This window comes from Colletotrichum aenigma (assembly GCF_013390185.1).
Source record: "Colletotrichum aenigma strain Cg56 chromosome Unknown KSG_Cg56_contig06, whole genome shotgun sequence".
NCBI classification, from domain to species: Eukaryota; Fungi; Ascomycota; class Sordariomycetes; order Glomerellales; family Glomerellaceae; genus Colletotrichum; species Colletotrichum aenigma.
Window position 1 is genome coordinate 3,204,746 of NW_023500912.1, and position 27,978 is coordinate 3,232,723.

Consider the following 27,978-nt stretch of genomic DNA (forward strand, 5'->3'; position numbering starts at 1 on the left):
TTCACCTCAGGCAGGTGGCTCCGGGGTAGGAATGCTGGGTTTCGGCAGGAGAGGCAGGAACCATCTTGGACGTGCCTACCTTATCGCGTTTGGGCTGCCCGTCTATCGGTCTTGCATCCGCTGTCTGTGTTCTGGAATTCTACGCAGGACCTACCTTACCTGATCCCGTATGCATCCATCCCATCACACCGAGGCGGCAACCAACGCACTTCCGTTGCCATGGGAAAGTGCTCTGCTTCACCGAGGCAGGTAACCTTTGTTGCCTTACCTTGGGTTGGTCGGTAGGTAGGTAAGGTAGGTACGGATACAGATGGAAACCTGGCAGGCGGAAAGGTCCATGCTGGCCTGGACCTGTCTCTCTGTCTGTCACTCCAGATGCCGTTTCGGATGGCTGAGTCAATCTGCAAGCGCCTCACCTCTCACATTCCGTCATGGCCAGCGGAAGAAGCGCTCAGGGCCCTCTCCATGTCCTCTCGCAGCCCTTCCATCGCATCCATCAACATCGCGCTAAGGCAAGCTTCGCTTTTTCCCCAACTAGATTGGACCGAGACATTCGTCAACCCGCCTCCAACACCTCTGAGCCATCGTAAGCCAGTAAGTCACGCCCGTTGCCATCTCAAAACTCACAAAAACAACAGCCCTCTTGTTCATGCAGCTGGACATATGCTAATGCTAATGCTAGTCTTGATCACATCCCATCACGTTATTCCACCTTCCCGCCCGCACCCAAGGAATGTCTCTCCGTCGCTCCGTGACGCTTCCAATCACGATTGAGACCGCAAATGCCCTTCGGTCAAGAGGGGCACGACCGGACTTATTCTCCTCCTGCCAGACTCGAACGGCGGGCTTGCTTGTATCATGCAACAAGACAACGGCTTCACGAAACGGGACATCCGCATGTGGCAGCCGTTGCCGAATGGCCGATCCGGCTGCCACACATCCATCCACAATCGAAGCCCACCCAGCAAGATAGCCACACCCATCGACCCAGCCCCGGCCGCTCTTCGCCTTCACTCGCCTTGCTACCTCCAACAACTCCGACTACGAGTCTCAACACCGTTGTTCTTGTCTCGTTCCATCCCGTCCATCCAGATCCTCCGCAGCGCATTACCTAACGCAAGCCCATGCCCCGATCATCTCCAGCAGACCCTAACGGATCCCTATCTCGTCTGGGTAAAGGCACGACGTCTTTCTGTCCTCATACAGCAAGGCTTCGTCCTGCGTGCCCTCCCCTCGCATGTAATCGAGATCATGACAGAATAACAAGTCCGCAACTTGGCGCTACACACCACACCTAATCTATTCATCACACCTCGCCCTTGCCGTCTTGCACCTACACCATGCAAGTGCTTTCTGATGTCAGGTCTAAACGTGGGTGTGATGGACTGATCACTGTCTCACGCAGATGCACGCAATTCGCAGTTTTAGGTCTTTCCCATCAGGTTAACGGCTTCAATGGCTTGCAGCTGCAGGACACACCAGCTCGATGTGGTGGTCAGTTGAATGAGGGGGGACCCCGAGATAGCGGCCGGCACAAGCCAAATCCAGTGGCAGATACTACCTTTTGACAATTTGTTTCTTCCCGCCTCGCACGAAAAGCGCGAAGCAAATGCCTGACTTGCGGATTTTGTTGCCTACGCTGGCTTGTACTATCCTTTGCACACGTACTCGGACGGCACGGGTGAAGTCAGAGGGCATGTAAATCGTGTGTGCGAGAAACAGCCGGCTGGGCTTGTCTGTGCATCCGGTCCGGACCTCTGGCAAGAATAGCCTCCATGTCGTCCGAAGACCAGCAGAAATGAGACGGGAAACTACGGACCAGTTGATTGATGGAGACTCAAATGTCAAATCTCCACCGCCGTGCCGCAGCCCTCGCTCCGCAGGACGACAAAGCATGGGGTTTTGGTGGCTCTTCGCTTGCTCGGTCCAACGTGTGGTCAAAGTCAATCAACCTTGGGGATGGCGATCTACAGACTACGGGAAATATTCGCGCCCTCTTGCAAGTGCTAACCCCGGGGCCCGTTATCATCACCAAAACAGCATTCGCCCCGGCCAGGGAAGGCAAGGATCATGGCCATCATGGAACGTCAACCCTGTCGGTCCTGGCGTCGGAATATGGCAGGTCAGACTGAAGAATGCGAGTGCAAAAGCAACGGCGCTGCGTCTGCCACTGCTCTGTCTGCACCATTCATCAGATATCAGAATCGTCAGAGCAGCAAAAGCCATCCAACCACGACTTGTATTGCATTGTACGGTGTTGCTCTGAACTGAAATAGTCAAGCACACCTCGCGTCACTTACTGCATGCACATACGCACACACACACACACTCACAAACACACCCTCTCTACGGATGCTCTCATCCTCGCTCGATAATCTCCAGGGTGGAGAGCAAAAGCCATGTCCGTTGCAGACAGGCTGGAATTAAGAGGGAGACAAGAAAGACGCAAGAAGCGTCCCGGTCTGTTCGGAGGATCGATCAGTCGAGGCACCTGCAGGTCCGAGAGAGATAAGTTGCGCGGTACGGGTACGAATGCCATCTTACGAGATACAGACGAGAGACAGATACAGATACGCATACAGCCCCCGCCCCCCCAGGCTAGTAGCAGAGGCTGAGGAAGAAACAGAGAAACGCAAGCCGTAGCAGACAGTCTGCGTGCCTCCGCTCCGCTACGTGCGGCGGCATGCTTGTCCCAGTCTGGTCTGGTCTCTGCTTGATAATGGGCCAGACAAGAGACGAGTATCCATAATAAGCAGCGCAAATGCTTGTTCATCCGCTCGATTTGACTCCACGCCGTCCGCTCGTTTGTCAGATGCGAAAACTGGGGGTCTTGACAATGGCCCAGGCCATTTTCGGGCCAGGGTCTGGTCAGTGCGCGCGAGCCTTCCTCACGCCTACGAATAGCTACGAAGCTGCTGCGTGGAGATTCCTGTTTCTCCAATTTTTCTACAGGATTTTACCCCTCCCACCACAAGTTTTGCGGGCCTGCGGCTAAAGGTGCCAGTCGCATTGCCAGCCCGTCCATGTTGCTGTCTGTTTTTACTGATGGATGCTTGCTGGCCTGCCTGGAATTAGCTGCTGCCGTTGCTGGTGGCCTGCTGCTGTTGCTGTCGAAATCTCATCTTCTCTCCCATCTCGTTTCGTCTCCCATGCCCGTCTGCTGTTCTGGTTCTCTTCTCTTGCAATTCTCCGGCCAGTTGATTTTACACCATCTAGCCTGTCTAGGCCAGATCCATGTCTCCCTCCTTCTTCGACTGCTGCAACTGACCAGGTCAATTCCTGTGTCTTTTCCGCGCCAGGTATCTTGCAACACCATCGACGGAAAGGCTCTGTTCCTGGTCCTTGTCGCCAGCAGCTCCTCCAGGCGTCTGCTCCCCACCTTGGTCTCTGGATGTGCAGATGGCCGGTCGTACTCAAACGAATGATGGAATCTGCCCACCCGAGCAGTGGATCTCCAAATCTCGCCGTGCTGCCATTTTCCACAACAACTAGCCGCTCAACCACGGAGACTGGAGAACAGTCACCAACCAAGAGCAAAAGGACCCTCCCTGGTGCGCAGGGTATGGCGTTATTCGCGCGCTACACTAGGCTCTGGCAGGTATCATCCATCCAACAAAAAAGCTGCTAACCTCTTCTTGTCGCCCGTCGTCGCCTCCTCGTCTTCGCTGCCCCTCTCAACTCTTCAGGCCCGTCTCCTCTCTATCCGTAGCCTCCACAGGCCGCGGTCGTTTCGCTCCCATCCCCACCAGATCGCCTCCGCCCTGTGATTCGCGCTTCCCCAGTCGTCTGTCCATAGGACAATGGGGGCCAACAGGAGCGAAGGGAAATAGAGAGAGGCGAGCAGGGACCAGCAGCTCCAGCCGCCTCTGACTGCTTACCTGTATTATCGTTTCGTTCCAACCTAGGGTCGAGGATCGAGGGTCTAGGACACCGCCCGTGGTCCGTGTTCCGTGGTTGACTCCATTGTCGAAGCTAGGTAATGACCAGGGAAGATGGGCGCAGGGCAGGGCAAGGCACCTGGTGGCCCCCAAACCTGCTTCCGTTGCCATTTCGTGCCGGTCGACGGCGCACGACGGGAGCGAAGACTCACTTCTCGGTGGTGAGGTTGGCGAGATGGGAACCAAAACCATGCTATGCAAGAAGGTATCGGTACGCTACTGTTCGCAAGTGCTGATGCCAGGCCGATGCGATGCGTCAGCCGGGAAGAAAAAACCTGCCAATACCAGGGCCTATCTGACTGTTCTGCTAAAGAAGCGTCGTCCCAACACGGAGCCACAAAAGCCAGCCTCTGGGTCCCCCATCCACAACCCCAGCACAAGCACAAGCCCCAGTCCAAGCCTAGCCGGTCGCCAATCCAGCCCATCTTAGAGACAAGAGGCAGCAGACTTGCAGCATACATGGCAGTAGTGGTGGTGGTAGCGGCAGCGGCAGACGCAGGCTGGAAAGGCAGGCAGAGAGGGCACTCGTTGTGTGTGTGGGAGGGCAGTAAAAGACACCGAGAGAGAGATACCTGTATCGTGTGGGTGGACTCTTTTCCTCCAAGTACGCGCAAGTACCTGCCATGTATCCTCCAAACCAAACCCTTGCCGGGGTCTGCATAGGAGGGACGTCGATTTAACGCGCCTTTTGCCTCTTTTCTGCAACGCCCACACGGCCGACACACGCCCCCCCATTCCACCCCCGATACAACCGCCGACCACCCCTCCCCCTCCCCCTCTCCAATACCCTTACAGTGAACGTGATGCATACTGCCTTCTCAAGTGTGGTGTAGCTGCTAAGAAAGTCGAAAAGTCGAGGATGTGACAGTCTAGACGAGGTACCTTTTCAGACCCGTCGACTTGCCGTCCTTTAGACAACAGCACTCCATACATCCATCCCATTACATTAGACACCTCCATGCGTACTTATCATATACTTATGACCTTGTTTGGATGGGGGAGCAGCACCGTCTTGATGCATCGGTGCATCTGTTCAGACAACCCATGGCATGGCTAGCAACCCACCTCGACCACATCTGGCTATATATCCTTGCCTTGTCCCTCACCCAGCTCTTCTGACCTCGGACGACCTCATCACTTCTTCCCTTGGGTCATTGTTGTTTTTTTAAAAGACCAATTGGTCCGCGCAATGGTCTGAGTTTCCATTGTCGTCTTTCATCTCTGTATAATACCTTTGTTTGACTCCTCCTCGACCCTCTGCCTTGTCCTCCTCCTCCTCCTCCTCCAGCAACCCATACACGCGGCTTGGGTGTTGGACATCATCCGTCTTGCCCGTGTCACTCTTTGATACCACACACTTGAACGGACGCAGACAAGGCGCTCTAACAGTCCGATCTGCTACTTCGATCGCTTGGGTCCTTCTAGACAGAACGGAAGAAGAGACTTGGAGAGATAGAGCGAAGACGGAAAGCGAGAGCGAAAAGACGAGACGCGAGAGAGGCTTTGGAAGCAAGCTACTCGACCTGAGAGAGAGGCACGATCCTCCCCCGGAAATCTCGACTACCACCCACCCCATCATCCACCGCTGTTGGCCTACGAGCGTAATACCTTGCTGGTAACAGGGAATTTTTGGGAGCTGGTGTCCAGATTCCTCCTCTCACACTCCATCTCCAGGCATTTACACTGTCTCGAAGCAGCAGGAAGCTCTCAAGCGTGGTTGCCGAATTCACCACCTCAGATTCTTCACCTCAAAAGTGGGTCTCTTTCACCCGAGAACGACGACCTCTGCACCATCAAAAACGGCAGGAACCACCACCCGGCTACGAGGCAACTCGAAAATTCACCACCACCACCACCACGACCTTTGAAAGGAAGGCACGCTAAGGACCGGCACGCACACCTGCAACCGAGACCTCTTTTAAATATTTCTCTCAGAAGGCGCACAAAAAAAAAACAAAGCCTTTCCTCCTCCACAACAACTCACCACCGTAACCTGCAACTGCTTCTCGCAGGTTTTCACAACCACTCCTCCCCTCTTCAACAATCTTCCTCAGACTTCCCCCTTCCCCCAGTATCACACATTCACAAACCAAGGAATTCATCACCATGGCTTCCGTCATGGAGATCTTCCTGCCGAATCTCGGCTTTGGCTGGTCCCCCAGCGCCTGGATGTACCTCTTCATCGCCCTTTGGTAAGCGCGCCTTCTCACGATCTGCCTCACCTGCCAGAACCATCTGGCTGGATTTTTCACTTGCCCGCGGTGTTTGAATTTTTTCCCAAGCTTCTTTCCGCTGACAGTTTTCAAGGCTTCACCGATACACCCGTCTGCTCGTCCACTGCGTCAGCCACTGGGTCTACAAGTCTAAGCCCATTCCCAGCAAGCCGACTTTCACTGCCGACGACGTGACTGTCATCATCCCTACCATTCACAATGTCTTCGAGGAGCTCCGTCCTTCTCTTCTCAGCATCCTCGCCTGCAACCCTCACGTTCTGATGCTTGTCACCACCACCGAGAAGCACGCTGCTCTTGAGAAGCTTGCTCGCAGCCTTCCTCACCCCAATGTCCAGGTCTACTCTACTCCCATCGCCAACAAGCGCCTCCAGGTCTGCGAGGCTCTTCCCAAGGTAACCACCAAGATCACCATCATGGCTGACGACGATGTCACCTGGCCTTCGACTCTGATGCCCTGGATTCTCGCTCCCTTCGAGGACCCCAAGATCGGTGGTGTCGGCACCTGCCAGAGAGTTAAGCGCGTCTGGGAGGGTGACTGGTCCACTCGCATCTACAACTGGCTCGGCGCTGCTTACATTGAGCGTCGCAACTTCGAGATCTCCGCCACCCACAATATCGATGGCGGCACTTCCTGCATGTCTGGCAGAACCGGCGCCTACCGTTCCGAGATCCTCTCCAGCCACGACTTCCTCGAGGGCTTCAAGACTGAGAAGTGGGGCAAGTACATCTTGAACGCTGACGACGACAACTTCGTCACCCGCTGGCTCGTCAGCCACCAGTGGAAGACCTGGATCCAGTACGAGCGCGAGTGTGAGCTTGAGACCACTCTCGAGAACAGCACCAAGTTCCTGTACCAGTGCTCCCGCTGGGCTCGCAGCAATTGGCGCAGCAACTGGACCAGCCTTGTCAAGGAGAGATACGTCCTTACGTGAGTGCAATTCTTTTCTTCCCCTCCATAACCAATGAGCAAGGATCCCAATCCCTGCTCACCCCAAATCTGCGCCGCACCTTGCATCGATGTCTTAGAAGGCTAACCAATCACGAATGCAGTCAGCAGCCTTGGTGCACCTACGCTCTCCACATTGCGACCTTCACGTCCTTGGCCTTCCTCTTCGACCCCCTCATCATCTTCGCCTTGTGGAAGGGTACCGCCGACTGGGACATGGAGAGCCGCAAGCAGGCTCTGTGGGCCCAGATCATCTTCGTCTTCGGCTTCACCAAGGTCGTCAAGCTCATGGGACTCTTCCGCCGCAACCCCAGCGACCTTATGTTCCTGCCCGTCTCCATCGTCTTTGGCTGGGGCCACGGTCTGATCAAGCTCTACGCTCTGTCTACCCTCAAGATGGTGAGTGATCGCTCTTGATGCATGCTTTTCTTCGTTGCCAGTCTAGCTAACACCTTGTCAACAGACCTCCTGGGGCAGCAGAGCCGACGGTGACACCAACGATGACATCCGTCTGACTCCTCGTCCCAAGCGCGCCATGAGCTTGACCACTCCTCCTGGCGGCGACCTCGTCCGCTACCGCATGACCGAGAAGGTGGTCTCCGAGTGGCAGGAGCCCCGCAGACCCCAGGCTGTCCGGATGAACACCCATCCCGCCAAGGGCATCAAGCCTCACGTCACCTTCTCGCTCCTGGAGCACCCTTCGGGTTAACGAAAGCATGACCTTCACTTTACGAATTATGAATTTGCAACGAATGGAATTTGCCAGAGGTGAAACGGGACTCTGGCCGGGTGAGACTCCCTACTTTTCGGGAGAGGGAACATGGGAGGATTGTTTGGTCGCGGTCACCATTTCGACTGCGACATCATCGCCTTTTCTTGAGACCTTTTTTTCTAACCGGAAAACAAAATCACCCACCAAAAAGGTTACTGAGGCGGGGGAAAAAGTTGTGTTGTCCTTTCTTCTCTTTCTTTTTTTTCTTTCAACGATGGATACACACACGGTCGATCGCATACGGAAACGGAACCACAGCACAGCAACATTGTGTGTCGGATCATAATCATCCATGGCATCTATGAAGCAGCATGCATGGGAGGACAGAAGGGAGGGTTATGGGTTTGGTCATCTGTTTCTGGAGACGATTTTGGTCTCTGGAATTTCTCTCTACCTTTTTTTTTTTGCCAAAAACTAAAAGGGGGGGAAGGGAAACGGTGGATCGTTGGCCTTTGTGATTTCTCTATTTCTCTGTTTCTGTTCATTTTCCGGTTTTCATCATTCCCGAAAAGAATAGCGGGAAGGGCATCGCGCGGCGGGCGGGCAGGCAGTTTGACTTTTTTTTATTTCCCCCAAAGACCTCCAAAGAACGGCGGCATTTTCTTTCTGTTATCCATTGCGAAACCAAAAAAGAGGCGAGACAGACAGACAGAGAGAAGAAGAAGCATTAGACCCATATGGTCTCTTATTACTACTATTATTACTTCATGGTTTTCTCCTCTCTCATCAGACGATAGGCTTTCGGTAGACTGTGAAGAAATGAAAGCATTCTCAACACTATTTTCCATGAAAACACCATGCGTGAGATGATGATCATGATGATATTTCGTCACGGCAGGTACTTCGTCATGTCACGGCAAGCTGCAGTTGTCAAAGGAGAAATGTGATCTACCGAACCAATAGGGAGACACGAACATCATCAACCTAGCACACGACGTCCGCGTTGACGAACTGGGGGATCGACCAGCTGCTGCTACTTGGTACTGCTTGTTTCTCCTCGGGAACGAACACCCCCCCTCCCCGATCGGACTAAGGCTGGCAAGGCAAGGCAAGGTATCGTGCCTTCCCACGCGGTGGGCCGTTACACAGCAGATGACTGCGTCTTCGTATCCATGTCCGGGGATGAGGTTCCGAATGTCCCATGGCCCCCAATAATTATCGATGATACGCGCAGCAGACGCGGTTCCGGGGAACCCGCGATATCTGGTTTGCTGCGATGACGGGTTACACAGCATGGGGGGTGAGGGGAGCCACAGGTGCCAGCTAGAGAAAAATCTCCGGTTCGTGATGAGGGAGAGATATCACCCTTTCTGGGGGGTGATGGGGAAATCCCACGGCTGTGCCATGTTCATGCGCCTCGTTAACGGTCGTCACGGATGGGAAGGTGGTGGTGGGTTTTGGGTGTGGAGGTGTCATTCTCCAGTGTCGTTGTCTTACATGACGTCTCTGCTTCCCAGCTTTGGTGGGGTTCCGACCAGCTAAGGTAGGAAGGGGAGGGGAGGGGGAGGGGGAAGGGTGTGGATGACAGATTGCCGACGAAGCACGAGGCTCTCGGAGGAGGGATTTTGCCCGGGCCTGTCTCCGCTCTATTTGATGGGTATTTGGCTCATCCGGCTCATCCACAACGGTATGTGGATAGAGACGACCGTTGTGGATGACAACGACACTGGCGGGTGGTCGTTTGTTGCCAGGACTCTTGTTTCGTGGTGGTGGTGTTGTTGTTACCGAATCGTAAGAGTCCATGTGCCTCTCTGACTCTGAGGTCGTTTTTCGTAGGTTGTGGCACAATGTCTCAGTGGCGGGCTGATTGGGAGTGGGCTAGCCTGGTAAAGAGGATATATGGTGCGCGTACTCTCTCTTTCTCTTTTCGTGGCTGGTGGTTGAGAGATCTCACACACCCCTCCATCCCTACTAGCCCATCGAACGGTTCGAGACTTGGCTCGATCAGGACGAGAGCTCTCCAGACTAAGCGGCCGGACTCAGATACTTGAAGGTTTCCCGTCTCCACTCTCGACGAGTAGAACAGGCAGGTGACGACTTGAATATACGTAAAAACCCCGCAGGCCGGCAATCTTTGGATCGAAAACCCGTACTGCTGCTGTCGGAAAGAAGAGGGTGGTCCGACTCACAAGACGAAAAGAGCTGTGCCTAGCAGGTACCGGGTGTTGGTTCGTTAGGAGTACGAAGACGAGTCGTGATGGGTGGATGGGCGAGATGAGATGGCCAGACCACACGGTCCAATCAAGACATCGGAAGCTAGGCTTCGAGGTCAAGAGATGAGGTTTGGCAGCCTTCTCGACGGACTGGGGATACCGTCCGGCGGCCTTGTTTACGTTGTCGAGCAGCTAGCTCACCGTGTGGTCCCATGCTCTCGAGCATGCCTGGGTTGCCCCTCCCCCTCCCTCCCATTCATACCCCTGGCCCTGATGCTGCTGCAGGTGGACGAAAAGAGGTCCATTGATGACATAGGTGAGCCTGATTCCAATCTGATCGTGTTTCGCGCTCGACTCGATTAATATGGATCTGTGTTTCCCGACCCCTCTTATATGGGGCTAGACGTAGTCTATGCTAGACATCGCACGTCGGGATGGGGGCAGTCGGATGGAGACACGCACAACATGGTACAGTCGAGAGCGCGCGTATCTTAATGCCTTTGCAGAGCTGCAACAGATCGGAAGCGGCATTGTGGGGAAGAGAAATAAAAGAGCTCACTGCTCAATGTCTCATTTTCGTGGTTGGTTGTGTGCATCCCGAAGCCGGGCCTCCAAAGAGCCGATATGTTAGAGATGCAAGCGGTCGTCACAGAAGTCGGACTAATAAGGTGCTGTGTGGGCTGAGTTGGTGGGCTGAAATCCTGGCAGCCGTGTGTGTAGAATTTGAGTTGAGTCGTTTGCGTGTGTGTCGCAATCAAGTTGAGAAGACGTATGAAGCACAGGGAGTTTGCGGCGTGAAGGAAGTTCTAGGCCTTGTGCACTGGGGTTCTGCAACGCCTGCAACGTCTTGAATCATGGCCACAGGTTGGAGTATTCTGTTGTTTCTCGTCAATGCCAATGCCAATCCGTCGTCCGTAATGAGAAGTGAGCGACAACAGGCCAGTGATGGTTGGTCGCGACACCACAGTGTGCTGCGAGGACTGACTAAGGCTGGTGGTCGAGGGGAGAAAAAAAATCTCTTTTGCTTCTTGTTGTTGGTTTGTTGGCAGGTCTTCTCCAACTTGATGGTGCCACACGCTCCATTGTGAGGTGACGGAGGACGAACCAATGCGACGGCACGAGTCAAGACGCATTAGGAATGACGGCAACCGAAAGCCCGCAGGGCAGGAAATAGACGGAATTGCGGCGCGGCAGCAAGACGAAGAGAATTGCCGCCGGACAGGATCCGTAGGGAAGAAAATAGTCTGCCCATGGCTCCGATATTGACAGGGCCCGATTGTGTCAAGAATGTCAGTAATAGAGACGGCGTAAATGGACGAGGGCGAAAGGAAATGGTTGAGCCAACAGACAGGACGGGATCGGACGAGCGGGCCTAAGACGAGGAGCTAGGAGCCACAGGCGCCGAGAGCGCGATGGAATGTCTAGCGTGGCTGGAACGAGTGAATGGTTGATGATGATAAGACGGTTATTAGCCTCTCTCATCTGCATCTGCATCGGGGTCTGCGACTGCGTCTGCGTCTGCATCGTGCTGCCATGATAAGATACCGCGCCGTGGCCGTGGCATTGATTGTCATCTTCGTCGCCTGCCAGCCAAGCCAGGCCGTCCGATGGGCAGCCCGGTCGATGGAGGCACACCCTTCTGGAACTGACTGATGTTGCCGTCGTGCGCACGGTCGTTGACATGTCACACCAGGCTCCGCCGCCACGGCAATTTGTTGTCTTTTTCGGACTTGTAGACGAGGGGCAAGGAACATGATTGTATGTTTTGGGTGTGGAATAGCGATGCCCGCGACGATCTGGGCCCTTGGAGCTTCTGAGAGTCAGAGAGTGGCAGAGTGCACGAGAGGACGCGGAGGACGGTGGAGTTTGAACAGCGAAGGGCGAGGACGAGGACGAGGACGACGACGACGACGATGTGACCCGCGGACGGCATTGGCACTGGCATTGGCACTGGCACTGGCACTGGCACTGGACACAGGGGCGTGTTGTTGGTGGGGAAGGAACAGGCTGGAAGCACAGGCCACATTGTACGCGGCGCACGGACACCGACGACGATGAACGGGAAAAAGGGCAGGGACGAATGAGGTACTTGCGGTCCCTTGAACGCACAGGCGGCCGCTGTATCTCCACGACCTGAGCAGGTACCTACCTACCTACCTTACCTTCCGCCGTACGTGCTTGCCTCTTGCCCTCCCGTCTCTTTCCAACAGCCGCAAGGCAAGGAAGGTCCTGACCTTACCCCAGCCTCAAATTCTTTCCTCTCAGCAGGCAGGCAGGTTCTTCCCTCATGCCTGCCCTGCCCTGCCCTGCTCAGATAGCCAAATGCAAGCTTGGTCCGAGGAAGGAAACAAACGCAGCAGTACCTAAGGTAGACAACCTGAGACCTGAGGTTGGATGGACTCACCACCACACCTTCTTCAAAGAATAATCAGTGAAGAGTTTTCTTTACGATGCCGAAACGCGCAATCCCTCTCCACTGGCAGTCACATCTCAGCTTCTTTCCGGCCTCGACATCATCACATCATGTCATCTCTGCGCCCTCGCCCTCGGTGCGTCCTTCTTCTCCATGCTTCTGCCGCACTCTTTTTTCTCTTTTTAGGAACTGAACCAGCACCTCTCTCTGTCCTGGCTGCAGAGCTCCGTCGGATGGGCGAAAGAGATGAAGAGGACATGCCTCCTCAGTGCAACCCACCCTTGCCTGCTGCCGCGCTTATCCTCTTCCTCTTGGACCTGCGTCTGCATCACCCATGCGAACCGGGATCATCGCAAAGGGAGGGGGTGGGGTGCCCAACCGACGAAGCCATTCCCATTCCCATGTTCGTTCCCACCTCACTCAACAACGCTCCACAGATTGCCTTGCCTACATTGCCTACCCAGGCACCGCGGAAGTACGAACACACCCTCCACTTCCTCCTACAGACAAGGTACCTGCTGCACAATACAACAGATATCTGGCGCTACAAACTACCTGCTCAGTGCCCTGTGTCTGTGTAGCTACGGCGTACGCAGTGCCATCCCACCATACCACCACCCCCTCGCTGCCCGTTTGGGGCATCTGGTGATCTCGGTCTTTGAATCCCCTTCAGATCTGGGGGCTTTGAGACCGACCTCCTCCTACCAACAAGTACCTTGCTGGACCACCGAGGTTCCCTACCTACCTACCTACGCGCGCTTCTTGTCGGCTTCGGACGAGCACGGTGACTGCCACCCCCATGACCTCACCCGACCATTTCTGTCCGTACCACGCAGCAGCGAGAATTCGAACATGTCGGCTTCGCCGTACCTTGGAACTGGCGGAATGTTGGTCTCGGGCAAGTCTACGTTCGGATGAGCCAAGAGCCTCTATTTCGACCTACATGTACGAGGTTGCAACGCTACCTAAGCTAGCTAGTTGGCTATCCGAGTCTAAAGCAGATCCTTCCACCTCGACACCCGCCAGCTACGGAGTGCTATGCACTGCGTACACCTTGCCTCACCTCATCTCACCTTGACCACACCTTAACCGCACCTCAACGCTCGCCCACCCACTCCTTGGCGACCTGCGGCCCTTTGGGGTTCCCACCATGCCCAGATCGTCATCTCCCCGACACCCAAAGTGCCATTCTCAGCAACGCCATGCCCATTCTCCAGCGGGTAAACACATGAACATCAGGTCATCAGCTCCAACTCCTCAGCTTCAATTGTAACGACAAACCCTAGCCCCGACCCTCGTCACGATCCTCCGCACGCCCAGAGCTTGGAGGCTGATCAGGGCCGGAAGACGGTGGAGACAACCAGGTGGACCAGCGTCGTCTTCGCGCCGCCTACAATGTACCATACTCATCCCGTCTCGCCGACGTGTAACGCAGGACGGACACTTTGTTGCTCGAATCATCATTTCTGAGAAGCTATAGACTCGCGCTACAGAAACACTTTATGCGCTGTGAGGGTTAATACAGCACTTGGCATCAACTCCAGCAGCTCTGGCCATTGAAAAAAAAAAAAAAATCCCAATGCATCTGCGTCAGGGTCCGCCTCGGGACCGTGATCCTGCGGCTACAGTAGGAAATGGTTGACATCAACTTGCATCTCAGTCGTTCATGCCCCCAACCGAGATCCGCCGGGGAAGCACCTCGCACGATCCAGGCCGCGTCGCGCGCCTGTAGTCTTGTGCGCTATGCCACGTCTGCCTGTCAGCAATCTGCTCTCCGCAAACTTTGTCCGTAGCAAGCCCGGATGGGCAGGCTCACGATCTTCCCGCCCTCGCGTCGATTCGAGGACACTGGCTGGGAGGAGGGGTGGATGGGGACCTGCTGGAGCAGTTCCCCTCCGTGTCCAGGCATCCCCGCAGGATAGCATCATTCCATCACGACATCGACCGGGCCAGCTCTTCTTCAGCGACCAGGGTCTGTCGTGTCCCTTGCACCTGCCAGCGAAATAAATATGGGGAATTTGACCACGACAACCAAGAAAAAGAAAGGAAATGGCAGAGCCTGCATCTCGAAAAAATCCCGGGCCAGGAGGGGGAGCCCACTTCACCATCCTTGGTTCGCTGCGACCTCAACGTACATTATCATGCAGGTTCGCGAGACTCGGAACCAACAATGGCAAAGACCTTCCAACCCCCAACTGGCCGTCAGCAATCCCTCGATCCACACAAGCATCTTCGGCGTTGTTGAGCCGTTGAAGAATATGTCGCCAGGGTACGTGTAGTTACCAATTGGACCTTGCCTCGAGATTCTGATGTTCAGATCGTCTGGTCTCGTCCAATGGGCGGCCACCGGCTTCTTGATTCGTTGCGCCTGCAGCGAATGCAATGTGACCTCGAGCTCTCGTTCCTTGCACGGGAATACCATTTCGGAGAAAGACGCAATCTTGAGCCAAAGTTGTCGAGGTCCAGAGCATGCAGGAGAAAGGCGCTGACATGTTTGGCCCCATTGATTCAGGCTGTTCGCTCACCTTGAACACGCTAGCTGCAGTGAGAGGGCGTAATGGCCAGATGGGCCGCCGCAGGAGCTTTCGCTGTCAATCCGCACACTTGACACTGGAGGAGACACAGGATCCATCTGTGGACGGAGGAAACGTCCAGGGCCCTTGCCACCAACAAATGGGCCCTCGACCTCTCGACCTCGGGGTACAACATCAGTACCCGCCATGTACCCTCAGCATCCTGATTCAGAGAAAGCCCTGGAAACCAGTTTGTTGTGTCAGCGCTGCCTTCGCGTCCTTGTATGCACCAAGGTTCCTCCATCTCGTCCTTGGAACTGGCACAGCTGCGCATGAGACGAGCCGACGCCTCATCAGGTCGGCTACGAGATGTGAATCCGCGAATTGTAGGAGGACATGAGATGGTCAGAGGAGGACGATAAGCTTATTGTGGCAGAGGGATCAAACAGGCGAAAAGAATCAAGGTGTCAGCCCGTGGCAGGCGTCCGCACCAATGAAGGGCTCTGCAGAGCACGTCGCCAATCTCAGGCGCGTGCCTTTCCATTCCGACCTCGTCATGCAATAACGGCGTTGGCCCGTTGCCCGGCCCCCCACGCACACCACAACGTTGAACTGATCAACAGTATTCCATTCACGTTTTAACGGGAGCCTCATTGCCCAGAAGGCCGCTGTTCGGAGACCTAAGCCGAGCCGTGACACCCTTTTCGCATCGATATCCACAATTCTTCGAGTTTCTCGGCCGTCTTTGGTTGCGTACATAGGTCAGCGAGAGTTCGGTTCCATTCTCGCAATCAAGGCCCGTTGAGGCTCGGCCTTGCAACTCAATGGTTCGCTTTCTTTGAGAAGAATCGAGATACCGGCGGGCAGTGCCATGGACCCCATCGTGGTCCGGACAAGCCATTATGTCGCGGCTGCGGCGTCGTCCGCTTGTTTTTTATGAGGGGTTAACGACGTAAACGAACGGGCCATGGAGAGCGTCTCTTTCGATTTCGCACCAAGGAACGAGGGTCATCCAAAGTAAACACACCCCAGAATACCCCCCCACTGGCGTTTAAGGACCGACCGAGACCTGGCCGAAAAGTGCGGAATTGGCAAATGCTGAAGAATTGGCGAAGAGAAAGTATTGGCCGACTGTCAAGACCCTGCAAACACGGATGTGGGCACGCCCTGGTCGCCTTTGCCAGAAACCGGCCCGGGCACGAGGGCGTGAGCCTATCGTCCGAAGAAGGCTCAGAAGCACGCCCTCTCACAACCCCTCCAACCTTTCTCCCCACCACCACCACCACTCTAGGTATAGCAGTTGGTGGAGTATTGAGGTTGGGGTGGTCGTTCACCCATAATGACGAGGTCTTACTTGTCGCTACTCCGCGAAAGATGGCAAGATGGTGCGTGGCTGTACGCAGCGACCTCGCACAGAAGCAAGGCTAGGTCTGAGCGTACATGCTGCAGGATTGCTTGCAGCAACACCACTAAGAGGTTGACAATGTGCCCACACTCGGACTTTGGCGTTGCTCAGACGAGAAGCTTGCCCGTGTTGAGATGGCCAGATGCAAAGGGGGGGGGGGGGGGGGGGGGCAACCAAGCAGCATGTGCCCGTGTCTTCATACCTGCTTGCGGACGGCATTCTTTGAAGCAAGTAGGAAATGTCACGAGCGTTGAAGAATGTTTCTCCATCAGGCTCTTCTTCTCTGCTTGTGGCGAGGAAGCGGGCCAATGGAAACAAGGCGCTACTTGGTGGCTCGTGGTTCATGGTCGCGCGTGCTAGCGTCACATGCTGAACGGTCCCATTATCAGATATGCTCATCGTGGGATGATCTTACAAAGAGGAGGAAATTCGCGAACGACATGCCGGCTAAAGATGGCCGAAAGAGATGGTGGATTGGAGGGGTACATCGGGCTACGAGATGCCTACGATCTAACCCGTCGCTGCTGACGCTGCTACATCATGACAGACGGTTGACGGGACTGATGCCTGGTTTAAGTCCGCCCGGCTCTTCACGTCGGTGTTTCCTCTTCAGTATATGAGGCCGCTGGAATGGTGAAGCCTCGCCGCTGCTTCGCCCGCCGTGTCGAGCTAAGGCAAGGTAGTGCATGCATGTCTCTGATGTGACGGCCGCGCTTATCTAGGCCAAGCGACGAAGCGAAGCGGATGGATGTGGAAGGAAAGTAACACACAGACTTTTCCTCAACCCATCTCGAACACGGTTTTGCAAGCAGATCTTATCTTTGCATTTTCCAATCGCATGTGCCATCCCACACGAGATGGAGGTTGGCAGAGTTTCGTGCCATGGGCCATGGAGACCGTCTTCTTTGGGATGGGTTGCGTCGAGTGGCTTGTCGCGCTTGTCAAAACCCCGCGGGGAAGGGGGAAATTGGCGATGGGGGCTGGAACGTGGGGTAATGGCACTGACGCAACTTTTGAGCCGCTGTCGATCATTCTTCACATGCTTTCTTTTTCCTTGCCCTTTGGCGTGGGCAGGAGAGCAATAATTTCTTCTTTTGCCTCCCCTTTCTCCCGGTGGATGTACCGATCGACTGGGTGCGTTCGGACTTGTACATCACGGCCCCAAGTGGGGACCAGCACACCACCACCACTGCCTGTCTTAGTCGAGACCCAGGTATCGGCGTCGAACTTGAGTTAGTGTTTGAGATGGGGTCGTCGGTTTCTCTGGCTCAGCTTTTACTGTGGCTTTGTGGCTGCATTACTGCAACCTGGCTCCGTGTCGGCGCCGATGCTGGGCCGATTACATTGGAGTCAACTTCCGAGACGCGGAAAGCATTACGCAAAATGCCTCACGGAGCTAGACATGTGAAGCAGAGAATTGACGCGGGCGATTGGGCTTTGGCTTGACTTGCTCTGCCTGATTATCGCGTTAGTTTGGATCTGTCTTTTTGTTTCTCCTGTTTCCGCCTGCGGATTGGGTCTGTGGGAGGGATGGAGGGGTTCGATGTCGATGTTGCATAATGGAGCGGGGGACTGTCGGCGTCACCACATGTCAACGGCTTTTGCATTTTCTGATGCTGTCAGTGCCTTCCCGCCCGGTTCATTCCCGTTGGAGGCGGGAACGGCAGCCCCCCCCCCCCCCGGGATCACGATTTCCTTAAGCGCCCAGGTCTAGACTCTGGATGGATTGAGAACGTGTCTGTCGCACGACATGACGGGCCGTGGCTTGGTTGGAGGCTTAAATCTTACGGCAGGGCAGCATCGGTAGGGAGTTTGGACAACGGTAGGTTTTGTTATATCGGCAGAGTTTCGTGCGCATGTGGAATCTTGGGGTGATGAGTGTGTTGGGAGAGAGCGCGAGGGGGTGGGTGGGTTGGTAGGTGGGTAGGTTTGGTGTAGACGCGAAGCTTTTTGAGGGGTGTTCAGCTGGACTTGTTACTTTTGTGATGTGTTTACGTGTGTGTTGGTTTTGAAGGAATATCAGTCTTTCGAAGGATCTCAGCTTTGTGAGGTGTCGTGTGTGTTGTTGGAGTTATGTCCATCTTCTTTGGGGGTTGACTTTGAGATGGCATGATAAAGGTTTTCGTGGCGGTGACTTGATGGTTTCCTGACTGATGAAAGTCGTGATTCGTCAAGGTTCTCTGTAAGACTTTGATGCTTCAAAGACATCTTGCATCTCCTCGTGATGAACCAAACCCTCCATGGCTTCCTCGCGCTTGTCATAGGTACCTGTTTTATGTGCGTCTGCGCGGTGCCGATCTATGTTACCAGCCAGCAATAAATCTCAATCATTACTCTGAAGGGTTATCGTGTGCAGGGCGATGTATCCTCTAGGTGTCCTGCAGAGGATTCATATATCACTGTCGATGAGATGTTTGCTTCGAGAAGACGGGGTAAGGGTCGGACAGACGTGCATGATTGCGTGATGAGGCTTTTGGAATGGAAAGGCTCTTGAGAATGCCATGACCACAGTCTCCGGGCAAGATTCGATGAGTGTTTACGTGACAAGGGATTCAAAATAATTGCGAGTGCCGTGGCCACGGTGTCTTAGGCTCGACGCTCGATGCGTGACCACGTAAAGCCGTCCCAGGTTAACCTCCTCCAGTATCTATAAAACGATAGCTTCTTGTTGTTCTTGATGAAAGACAGCACCGCGACGAAACAAATGATGGAAGATATCCAGTCCTACTTGCAATCTTCTGAGAACTGAAGAGCCTGCTTATGGCAAGTTTGAAACCTGCCGGTCGTGGGTAGAATTATGCTAGAGTCTTTTTGCCGTCGTTATTGTCTGGTGTCTGCTGTTTATACTAGAATAAGACTGATGTGTTTGTTATGTTCGAGATTTCGCTTCCAGCAATCTTGCATACTTCTTACTCGGAAGTCACGAGAAGCTTTGAAAATGCAGACCGAGGGTTGGACCATCAACACTTCCCATGCAGTCATTTTGTCTTAAGAAGAAGAGAAGAAGACGATTACTCTGTCTTATGTTGGCTGGTTTTTACACTTAACGAAAGGAACAGCATTCTCGTATTTGCTGGAGGTGTGGTGCATTGTGGATCAGAAAAGTGAGAAATTAGGCCATGCGGATAAGTCTATGGCACTTCCTAAGGGGCATCGCGTGCTATATAAGCGTGGAGCAGGGCTCGTAAAGTAAGTCGTCAAGACAATGACCTGTTGGCTGAATTGGTACCTTGTGAAGTGACAGAAGATACCGTCAAGCGTCGGCAGGTAGGTGTATCGAACGCCAACCTTGGAACAGTAAGTCGAGCTACTCTAAAATACCACAATGTCCCGGCCGTCATCTCCATCGTATTAAGCTTATTCTGGTGCATTATGTGCGATTTAATGATTGTGATCCGCTTTGGACTTGTTGATTTTGAGTGAAGTCGACGTGATCACAACGTGGGCGTCAGTGAGTTCGCTGTTCGAGGCCGTTCATCTTATTGTCAAAAGTCAGCAGTACCATTCTTCATGTTTCTTTTTCACATGGAAAGATGTCCTTTTTAAACCATGGAAAAGACCGACAGCTTACCGGTGCTCACACCTCCAGGCTGAAAGCTTTAAATCAATATTCAAGTGACGGTTCTGCTCCATCCCAACCAAATTAATCTCTGATGGTGTTTTCTGTGATTGCCAATCAAATTCTTTGAAGTCCAGCTGGAAGTTTATGGCTAGTTTGCGTATATCAGACGCAGGCATGCCTTCAAATTTCTCAAAAATTAAGTAGGAGTCAGTGACATGGATTACTCGAGGTGAATACTCAAGGAACTCCAACTTTGCAGGACTACAACCGCAAATTACCGACAAGTATCGCTTTCTCGGCGTCGGATTCGGTATAAACACGACAAAGCTGGGTAATGAAGTTTCGTCTCATATGAACGAGCAAACAATCCAATGATTCATCGTTTTACTAGTCCAGATACAGTGTTATATAGGTATGCCAGGGTCCATCCGAGAAGGCTTGCGTGGTAAAAGCTTTCCTGGACGCTTCTCTAGAGATTCATTGCAACTCACAGATTGATGCTTATCCCGGGACTGTCACTGGCGTCGCTCGGGTATTCCGAAAACGATTTCGTTCCAGCACCGTGATTCCTATCACCAGGAACCAAATTACCCCAGTGTCAGACCCATAGCAAGGTTACGTCTGATGCGGGCCAAGCCTCTATAGTGTTAGAAGAGCCTCTGTCCAGTACCCAAGCGTTCGATGTCAAGAGTATGACATCGCCAGCCGCGCCCTCAAGAGGCGTTCCTCAGCAGCTGGCCTCCTGAACGCACTAACACTTCCCACCTCGGCTTGCCACTTCGCCAGGCTGTACGTCAGTTTATCTCGATAAACACCTTTTGGAAAGACGATTCTGATATCAGCCTCAGCGTTGTCGAAAAGTCTCGTGTAGATATCCCAATAATGAATCGCATCAATCCCTAGCACAAGCTGGCAGGGGGTCAGCCAATCCCGGTTGCGCACGTTCACCGCTTCCCTTCCCTTTTTGTGGTTCAACAGGGTTTCCAATGGCCCTTGGTTGTTCTGGAGGCTTGTAGGATCTTGCTTCAGGACTAGGCAGTGAAGTATGGTGTTGCCGTCGTTGTCCGGTATGCTCACGCGAGCACCGTTGTCCAGCAACATGTACGTGAGCTGACGTTCAGTCCACAGGATAGTTCGACCATGTGCATCGCGAGCGTTCAGGTCGAAGCCGTTGGATATAAAGTCCTCGAGAAGTAACTCTCTGACTTTCCGGGAGGCCGGCATTTGAAGATCCTCACGGTTGAACCCATAATCTCTGAGAAACGACCTGCCACCTTGTTTCAAGAATCGGGCCACGCACTTCAGACTTGGTGTCTGCTGGGGACAAAGCCATGGTTTCAAGTCAACGCCGAAGCGTAACAGCTCGTCTGGCCTGATAGACTCGGTCTCCATCCAGTCGATCACAGCCTCGAGGCATGTAGACGCTCTCGGACTGCAGCCGTGATTTTGTACCCTGGAGCTATCCACATTGTTCACCGACAGGCTGATGAGTTCCAGTAGCTGTGTTTGATGAAAATCCTTCTCATTAAAGAAATCAGCCTTCGAAAGAAGCGGAAGTAGTGCCTCAAGTTGATGTATGTTGGAAGATCGAGCCTTCTCGATTGCCAGTATTTTGGTCATTGACGACCGTGACTGCTTATCCGTCTTGTTCAAGGTGGAAATAATGAAGTTGAACCAGAAAGGAGTCTGATCTCCCCAGCTCAGCCGTGCAACCTTTGTCGCTACTGTCTGGGGGCTTTCCTGCGACGGTGTTTGTGGACTATTGTACCCAGGAACGCTCCGCAGTTGCTTGAGTAACTGGTAATTTGAGATAGCGCGGGAAGAGGTGATCTTGGCTGACTTTCCAAATGGAGAATCCATGGCGCCGGAGAAGATGACCTGGCCCGTATGTCGTTTGTCACACTGAAAGCAGGAGAACTTGGAGCCACTGCCCACGCAATCTGAACAGAAGATGTGTTTGCACGGCAAAAGTCTATGAGCTATGAGCTTAGTGTTGCGCCATTCCCAGAGAGATGGTTGAACTTACGCAACATTGCACATATTCGTCTCGCACTGAGGACAAGTGATGACCCGACGCTTACATCTAATGTCGTCCGAAAGTGTTATGTCAAGGGCACTAATGGACTTCAAATCACATGTAGTAGCAATTTGTGTCGCAGAATCGTATGTGCTCTCCGCTACCACTGGCAACCGCAACATGCGCCCCTTCTTGCGATAATCCAGCAGAGATATGGGTGTCCAAGCCGGGATACCCGTGACGGATTTGAAAGCCGCCGCGTTCAGTAGCTGAATGTTCACCAAACAACTGTTGTTCCAGTCCCAAGTCAGCTCTTTGCCGCGGTGTATTTCCTGAAGAAGACGTGCTCCGGCACCGAGCGACATCTCCCAGCCAGCTGAACTGGGTGATTGCCCATATTGGAACCTGAATTGATCAGGGCGACTGTCTATGAAAGGCGGGGGATGAATATACGGGACGCCAGCTCTGTATCTGGTACAGTAAAAACATAAATCACCAGGCAAGGCGCCTGATTCGGCAACCACTGCTTCCACGGGATGGTACCTAGGCGGCCAGTCGTACATGAAGGGTTCCTTTCCCAGCAATGAGAATTGCCATACTGGGGGACTCGAGAAAAACTCGGATGTTTCGCAGCTTTCACACTGGCCGCATTTGATTCCGTGATCATGAAGGCACTTTGATGTAATAAGCCCGAAATCGAGAAAGGGTGAGCAACTGAAACTCCTGACGAACTTGAGTTCACCTGATTGGTGCCTTTCATCTCCGATGGTGAATTTCAGTTCAATAGCCACCGAAAGGACGGGCTGGAGGCGAAAGGTCGAGGTAGGACCTAGGTTTTGACCACCACGTCTCTGAAGCAAGTCCTGGACCGTAGTGACGCGATGCAGACCAGTCTCATCCATGGGGTACAGCAGAGGGTTGGACCGGCCATGAATCTGCCACCTGCTGCGGTCTGTGAATGAGTGCTCAAACTCATTCAGGAGCTTTATGTCGGGGTCGAAGTCGGACATGGCGACGACAGAACCAGTTGCCAGCCCCAACTCTGAAGCTGTGGCGGAGCATCTAAACGCCCGCCCCAAGTTCCATAAGTGATCCAAGGCACGGAACTCCACGCAATCTCTAAGACGTGGCGCGATTTGTAGCTGGATTCCGCCTACGTCTTCCTTGTCAGTCAATTGGTGTTCAGCCGAGTACTCCCAGCCAAGAGGCATCGCCACAAATTGTCGAGTTTCGTTGTCTGCGGACTTGAAGCCGTCTAGCCTCCTCTGTCTAGGACAGATTATGTAGTCCTGCTCATGTGGCACGGAATCGGTGACCTGTTGGCCAGAGACGCAGTTGATGGAGCCGGAGTATACTTTAATGGCAAATTGCTGATCGCCTTCGTCTTCCCATGCCCGCCTGTCACCCTTGCTGGTGTTCTCGAAGGAGAAGGCAAGTGCCTCTCGTTGAAAGATTGGGAAGAACAGTCCTCCCTTTTGTTTCATTTCCTTCGGAAGCCTATCTCTGTATGCCTCAGTGTCGAAAAGAGGAAATGGACCCAAGAACTCTGAGACACCTTGAGCCTTTTCGTACATTAGATAGTGACTCGTCGAGTTTTGCCTTGGGGTTTGACAAGACCGCTCCGGAAGACGCAACGTTCTTTGGAACGTCACGCTGGCAGCACGTTCGGAAACCGAGGTATTCCGTACCACAATGCTAGATTGCAGCTTCTCAACTACCGGCTGTCTCGTTCCCGTGATATCCAGTCGTCTGCGTACACAGCCATTGTAGAAGTGGATCAAACTCTCGTTGTGGTTGATCTTGAGCCCAGACTGAACGTCGTAGCAACTTGGGCCCTCCGTGACCACCACGAATGAGGTGCTCCAAGGCATGAATGGTGCAACCTTGGTTCCGTTATCCACGATCGCGAAACCGCAGATTCGGTCAGGTCCTTGAAGATTGTCAGAGCGGTCGCGTTTAGGTGGTTGTAGGGATTCCTTATCGAGTTGGAACATGATATCATACAATGGTGTGTTTGCGGGTGTGGTGATCTCACTTGTCGCATTTCCTTTCTGGGCTGCTTGCGGGAGACCTTCGATTATCAACTTTACGTTCTGCGGCGGCCGGCTAGATGCAGTGCCAGATTCCGAATTTAGATGTCCTTCCTTTGGTGATTGGTCAGTTAAGGATGTAGGCTGGCCATCTTGGTCGTCTGGTGTTGCCCATGTTGAGAGCCAGTCATCAAAAGAGGGATGCACATGCACCACAGATGGAGTGCTTGCGTAGCCGAAGTCTGCTCTCATTGAATTGGCGAGCACGCCATTGTCAATATCCTGAGGAGGCGTGTTCATGGGCTTCTCTCTTTGAATGATGGCTCTGAATTCCTCAATGGCGTTGAATATCATGTGCAGCATCTTGCTCTGACTCTCTCCGGTGCAGTTCCTATTCGCCATGATCAACCTGTGCTCGCGATGTGATAAAATGAATGCAATGGCTCGAAGAAGCCTTGTCGAAAACGTTGGGTGAAACCTACTGCATTGCGATCAATAGCGTTGTCTTCTGCCCCTCCAGCATAATCTGTAGCGTTGAGATTTCCCTCAACACCTCTGGACGAGCAATCCTCCCTCTCATACTATGCCACGAGTAGCCCTTTATTTCAAGTTTCTGGAACTGCATCTCGATGTTTCTCAGTGTTCGCGCACAGGACTCGATAGGCTGCCTCAGAGCTTCCTCTCCAGGATGATGGAATGCTTGGTGTTGAAGACTCTTGTTGATTCGGATCAGCGCCGAGTCAAGAGTCTCGACGTTTCCCCGTATTGAAGCAGCAGCTTTCTCGTTGTATCTATTTGACAACGCCTTCGCCAGTTTCGCGGTTGAGGCGGCAAGAGTAACGAGGCCCGCCACGCTGGCGGCGATGGAGAGAGGATCTGCCATGGCTTGTCGTCTGCGATGTCCGCTCTATGCCTGCCCATTCCCGACGATCCAGATTACAAGAGGAAGCGAGGGATTTATGAGCAATCAGGCAGACCGTAAAGCTCATGGCTGATCTGCACAGCCGCTTTGAGTGGCATGGTGTGGCACCCCTAGGCACACTTCTCAGAGGGGTCAGAAGATGCTCAGTGATTTCCGTCGCGGTGCACCAATCGCAATGGTCGTCAAATTACTGAGCTGAACTGCGTTGCAGTAGTGTCAGGCTTCTTTCGCAGTCGGCCTATCGCAGCCCATCTGTGCCTCATGCAGCCACACACGGGGAACACTTGGGATGGACATCTCGCCGGCTAGTCTTCTTATCTTCAGGGCCTCAGTTAGACTGTTGAGCAGGGGGCTGACCGTCGTCACTGAAGCATACGCCTCTAGCATCAATTCTCTCGTGCGTGAGGTTCAAGTAGGGATTCGATGAAAACACCATTGACGCGTAATGATGTCTCGAAACATAATCCCGCAATTATTCCAGTCGTCACACGAGCGCTTTCTATAGCCATACGTAGGTAAGTGTTGATTTATCCCATGACAGCTCAGTCGTCAATGCCACCCCATTCGCCGCCATCGCTATCATCGTCCCTCCTAGATTGCTTCGCCTCCTTCTTCCTCTGCTTGCTCGCCGCAGCGGCACCCTTCTTATTATGCTCCTTCTTCCTCTCCCACTTGCTCTCTGTCGAGATCATGGCAGCACCATGGCTTCGTCTGGCCTCAACACCCTTCTCCCTCAACTTCTTCTTATCCGCCTGGCTGACATTCGGCAGAGCATCGAGGAGCCACTTCTGCACGTTGGCCTCCTCGCCCGTCTTGCCAGCCTGCTTCTCGCTCGCGGCAATGACGTTGGCGACGGTCTTGACAAAGGGGATATCGTCTGTCGTGTAGAAGGTGACGGCGACGCCGCCCTCACGACCAGCTCTGCCGGTACGGCCCGCGCGATGGACGTACGCGGCGCTGGAGCCGGGGACGTCGTAGTTTACTACGCCGTTGACGCCGGCGAAATCAACGCCACGGGCGAGGACGTCTGTAGTGATGAGAATCCATACCTCACCGGCGCGGAAGCGGCGCATGATTCCTGCGCGGGCTTTGTCGGTGAGACCGCTGTGCAGGGCGGCGATCCTGGTGGAGCCGCCAGCGGCAAGGGGAATGTCGTATTTGAGTTCCTCTGCGAGGGCGGTAGCACGCTCGATGGTTTGAGTAAAGACGAGGAATGGTGGCCGGAGAGGCGGGCCGGAGTCGTCGCCTGCTGTTGGGTGAAGGAGCTGGCGGAGGCCGAGGAGCTTTCCCTTCTCTGTTGCGGTGTAGACCAGCTTGTGCGTTACGTTGGGAACCGCAGTGTCCTTCAATCCAACCACGAGACGAAGCAAGGGTCTGTTTGATGCTCTCTCGGCCTGCATCTCCTTGACAAGAGTCTCGATATTGGATCCGAAGGTTGCTGACCAGAAGGTAATCTTCAAGTCGGGGTTTGAGCAAGCGGTCCAGATGGTCATGGTCTGCTCACGGAAGAGTGGGTCCAGGAGGACATCCGCCTCGTCGAGGATCAGCGACTTGACTGTCGGTAGCACACGCTGGGTCTTTGACGATCCCGACGAGAGGAAGTTGACTAGCAGTGTAGGCGTGGTAACGAGAATGTCTGCCTTTGTGACATGCTTGGAGCTGGCAGGCTCCGTCTCACTGTCCTCATCGTCGTCTCCGGAGCCCTCATCCTGCGACTCATCGTCCTCGCTCTCAGAGATCTCGTCCTCCTCGGAAGCTATCCGCATGCCCTTCTTCATGCCCACCACCTTGATGCCAGAGCCTTGAGCAAGCTTGCGCCCCTCGTTAACGATTTGGAAAACAAGCTCTCGCGTCGGCGCAACAACGATCGCAGAAAGCTCGCGGTCATCCTGCTCTCCGCCGGCAGACGCCCTCTTCTGCGTGATCGAGTTGATCGCCGGGATCAAGAAGCTGATCGTCTTTCCGCTACCCGTCGGCGCGACAGCCAAGAAGTCGACTCCGTGCGACACATCGCCCAACTCCTCCTTATTCGGGACCTTCTTCAGCGCCAGCTCAGGCTGCAGAAGTAGTGGCAGACTGCCCAGCTGCACCTCAGTGGGAACCTTGTAGCCCTGGTGCGCCAGGTTGTCCGCCAGCAGAGATGAGATGTTGAAGTTGGTTCTCAGCTCGCGGAACGAGGTCAGCGGTTGCGGGTGCAGCTGGTTCGTCTCCTTCTCGACCTCGACGGCAACCTTCTTCTTTTTCTTCGTGCTCTTGGTGACCTTGGATTGGTTCTTGTGGCGCTCGGAGAGGAGGGTGAGCTTCAATCGGTGGGAGCGGAGGATCTGGCGGCACTCGTCTTCGGGGAGGAGCTTCGGCTTGACCTTAGGCGCTTCCGCCTTGTCCGTCTCCTGAGAAGAGGTCTCCTTTGCCTCGGCGGCCTGCTTCGAATGGTCGGGCTTGGGAGCAAAGAAGTCGACCTCGGGCAGCAGCTCCTCTTCCTTCTCCTCGACCTCGTCCTTGGTGCGCTTCCTCTTGTGGCCCCGCCCGGAGGGGACTTCGTCGTGGAAAAGCTGAGGGTTCGCTCGGTTGCCGGCAGATGGCAGGTTCGCCGTCGCATTGTTCGCGGGTTTGGCGCCCTTGGAGGGCTGCTTGATGCCGCGCGACAGCACTTTGAGGATATCCATGGTTGAGGGTGCAGATTGCAGACGAAAGTGGCCTGCGTCTTTGTCGCAGCTGCAATTGACTTGGAAATTTTAAAGTGGAACACGGACTGTGCCCGCATAGTGCATTGACTGTGCGGCGCTTCGGAGCCGACTTACCTAATCTCACCTCTGCTCACGACCTTTGAGAGGACGGTTCACCTCCCAATTCTCAAGTTAAATCTTAAAGATAATGTTGATGTTGGTTTAAATCTTCGTCGCCCATACGATCTTGCAATTACTGAGGGAAAATGGTGGATGAAACTATGAGAAAGCGATCATGTGCTTAGTCCTGCCCCTGGCAAGGTAGCGGCGCAGCTTCATTGTTGTCTCCTTCAACCACCAAATCGTCAATGTCGCTCATTCTGCAAATCCTAGTGCGAATTCAGTTG

At 53.9% G+C, this 27,978-nt stretch overlaps 5 protein-coding genes across 5 annotated transcripts; 3 read left to right on the forward strand and 2 right to left on the reverse strand.

Annotated features, from left to right (window-relative positions):
* Positions 1-387: 387 nt before the first annotated feature.
* Positions 388-774, forward strand: CGCA056_v009880 (uncharacterized protein; the record flags this gene model as incomplete). Its single annotated transcript, XM_037325127.1, has 1 exon — positions 388-774. One exon carries the CDS (start codon positions 388-390, stop codon positions 772-774), a length of 387 nt encoding a protein of 128 aa, XP_037176552.1.
* Positions 775-6,044: 5,270 nt separating this feature from the next.
* Positions 6,045-7,827, forward strand: HAS2 (Hyaluronan synthase 2; the record flags this gene model as incomplete). The annotated part of the gene is made up of 4 exons (XM_037325128.1): positions 6,045-6,130; positions 6,246-7,100; positions 7,223-7,517; positions 7,582-7,827. 4 exons carry the CDS (start codon positions 6,045-6,047, stop codon positions 7,825-7,827), a joined length of 1,482 nt encoding a protein of 493 aa, XP_037176554.1.
* Positions 7,828-14,597: 6,770 nt separating this feature from the next.
* CGCA056_v009882 (uncharacterized protein) lies at positions 14,598-14,945 on the forward strand (the record flags this gene model as incomplete). Its single annotated transcript, XM_037325129.1, has 2 exons — positions 14,598-14,725; positions 14,774-14,945. 2 exons carry the CDS (start codon positions 14,598-14,600, stop codon positions 14,943-14,945), a joined length of 300 nt encoding a protein of 99 aa, XP_037176556.1.
* Positions 14,946-20,620: 5,675 nt separating this feature from the next.
* On the reverse strand, positions 20,621-24,385 carry CGCA056_v009883 (uncharacterized protein; the record flags this gene model as incomplete). Its single annotated transcript, XM_037325130.1, has 3 exons — positions 20,621-21,908; positions 21,963-22,418; positions 22,686-24,385. The coding sequence occupies 3 exons, from the start codon at positions 24,383-24,385 to the stop codon at positions 20,621-20,623; spliced, it is 3,444 nt and encodes a 1,147-aa protein (XP_037176398.1).
* A 1,062-nt stretch (positions 24,386-25,447) lies between these two features.
* On the reverse strand, positions 25,448-27,571 carry ROK1 (ATP-dependent RNA helicase ROK1; the record flags this gene model as incomplete). Its single annotated transcript, XM_037325131.1, has 1 exon — positions 25,448-27,571. One exon carries the CDS (start codon positions 27,569-27,571, stop codon positions 25,448-25,450), a length of 2,124 nt encoding a protein of 707 aa, XP_037177047.1.
* Between the last annotated feature and the right edge of the window lie 407 nt (positions 27,572-27,978).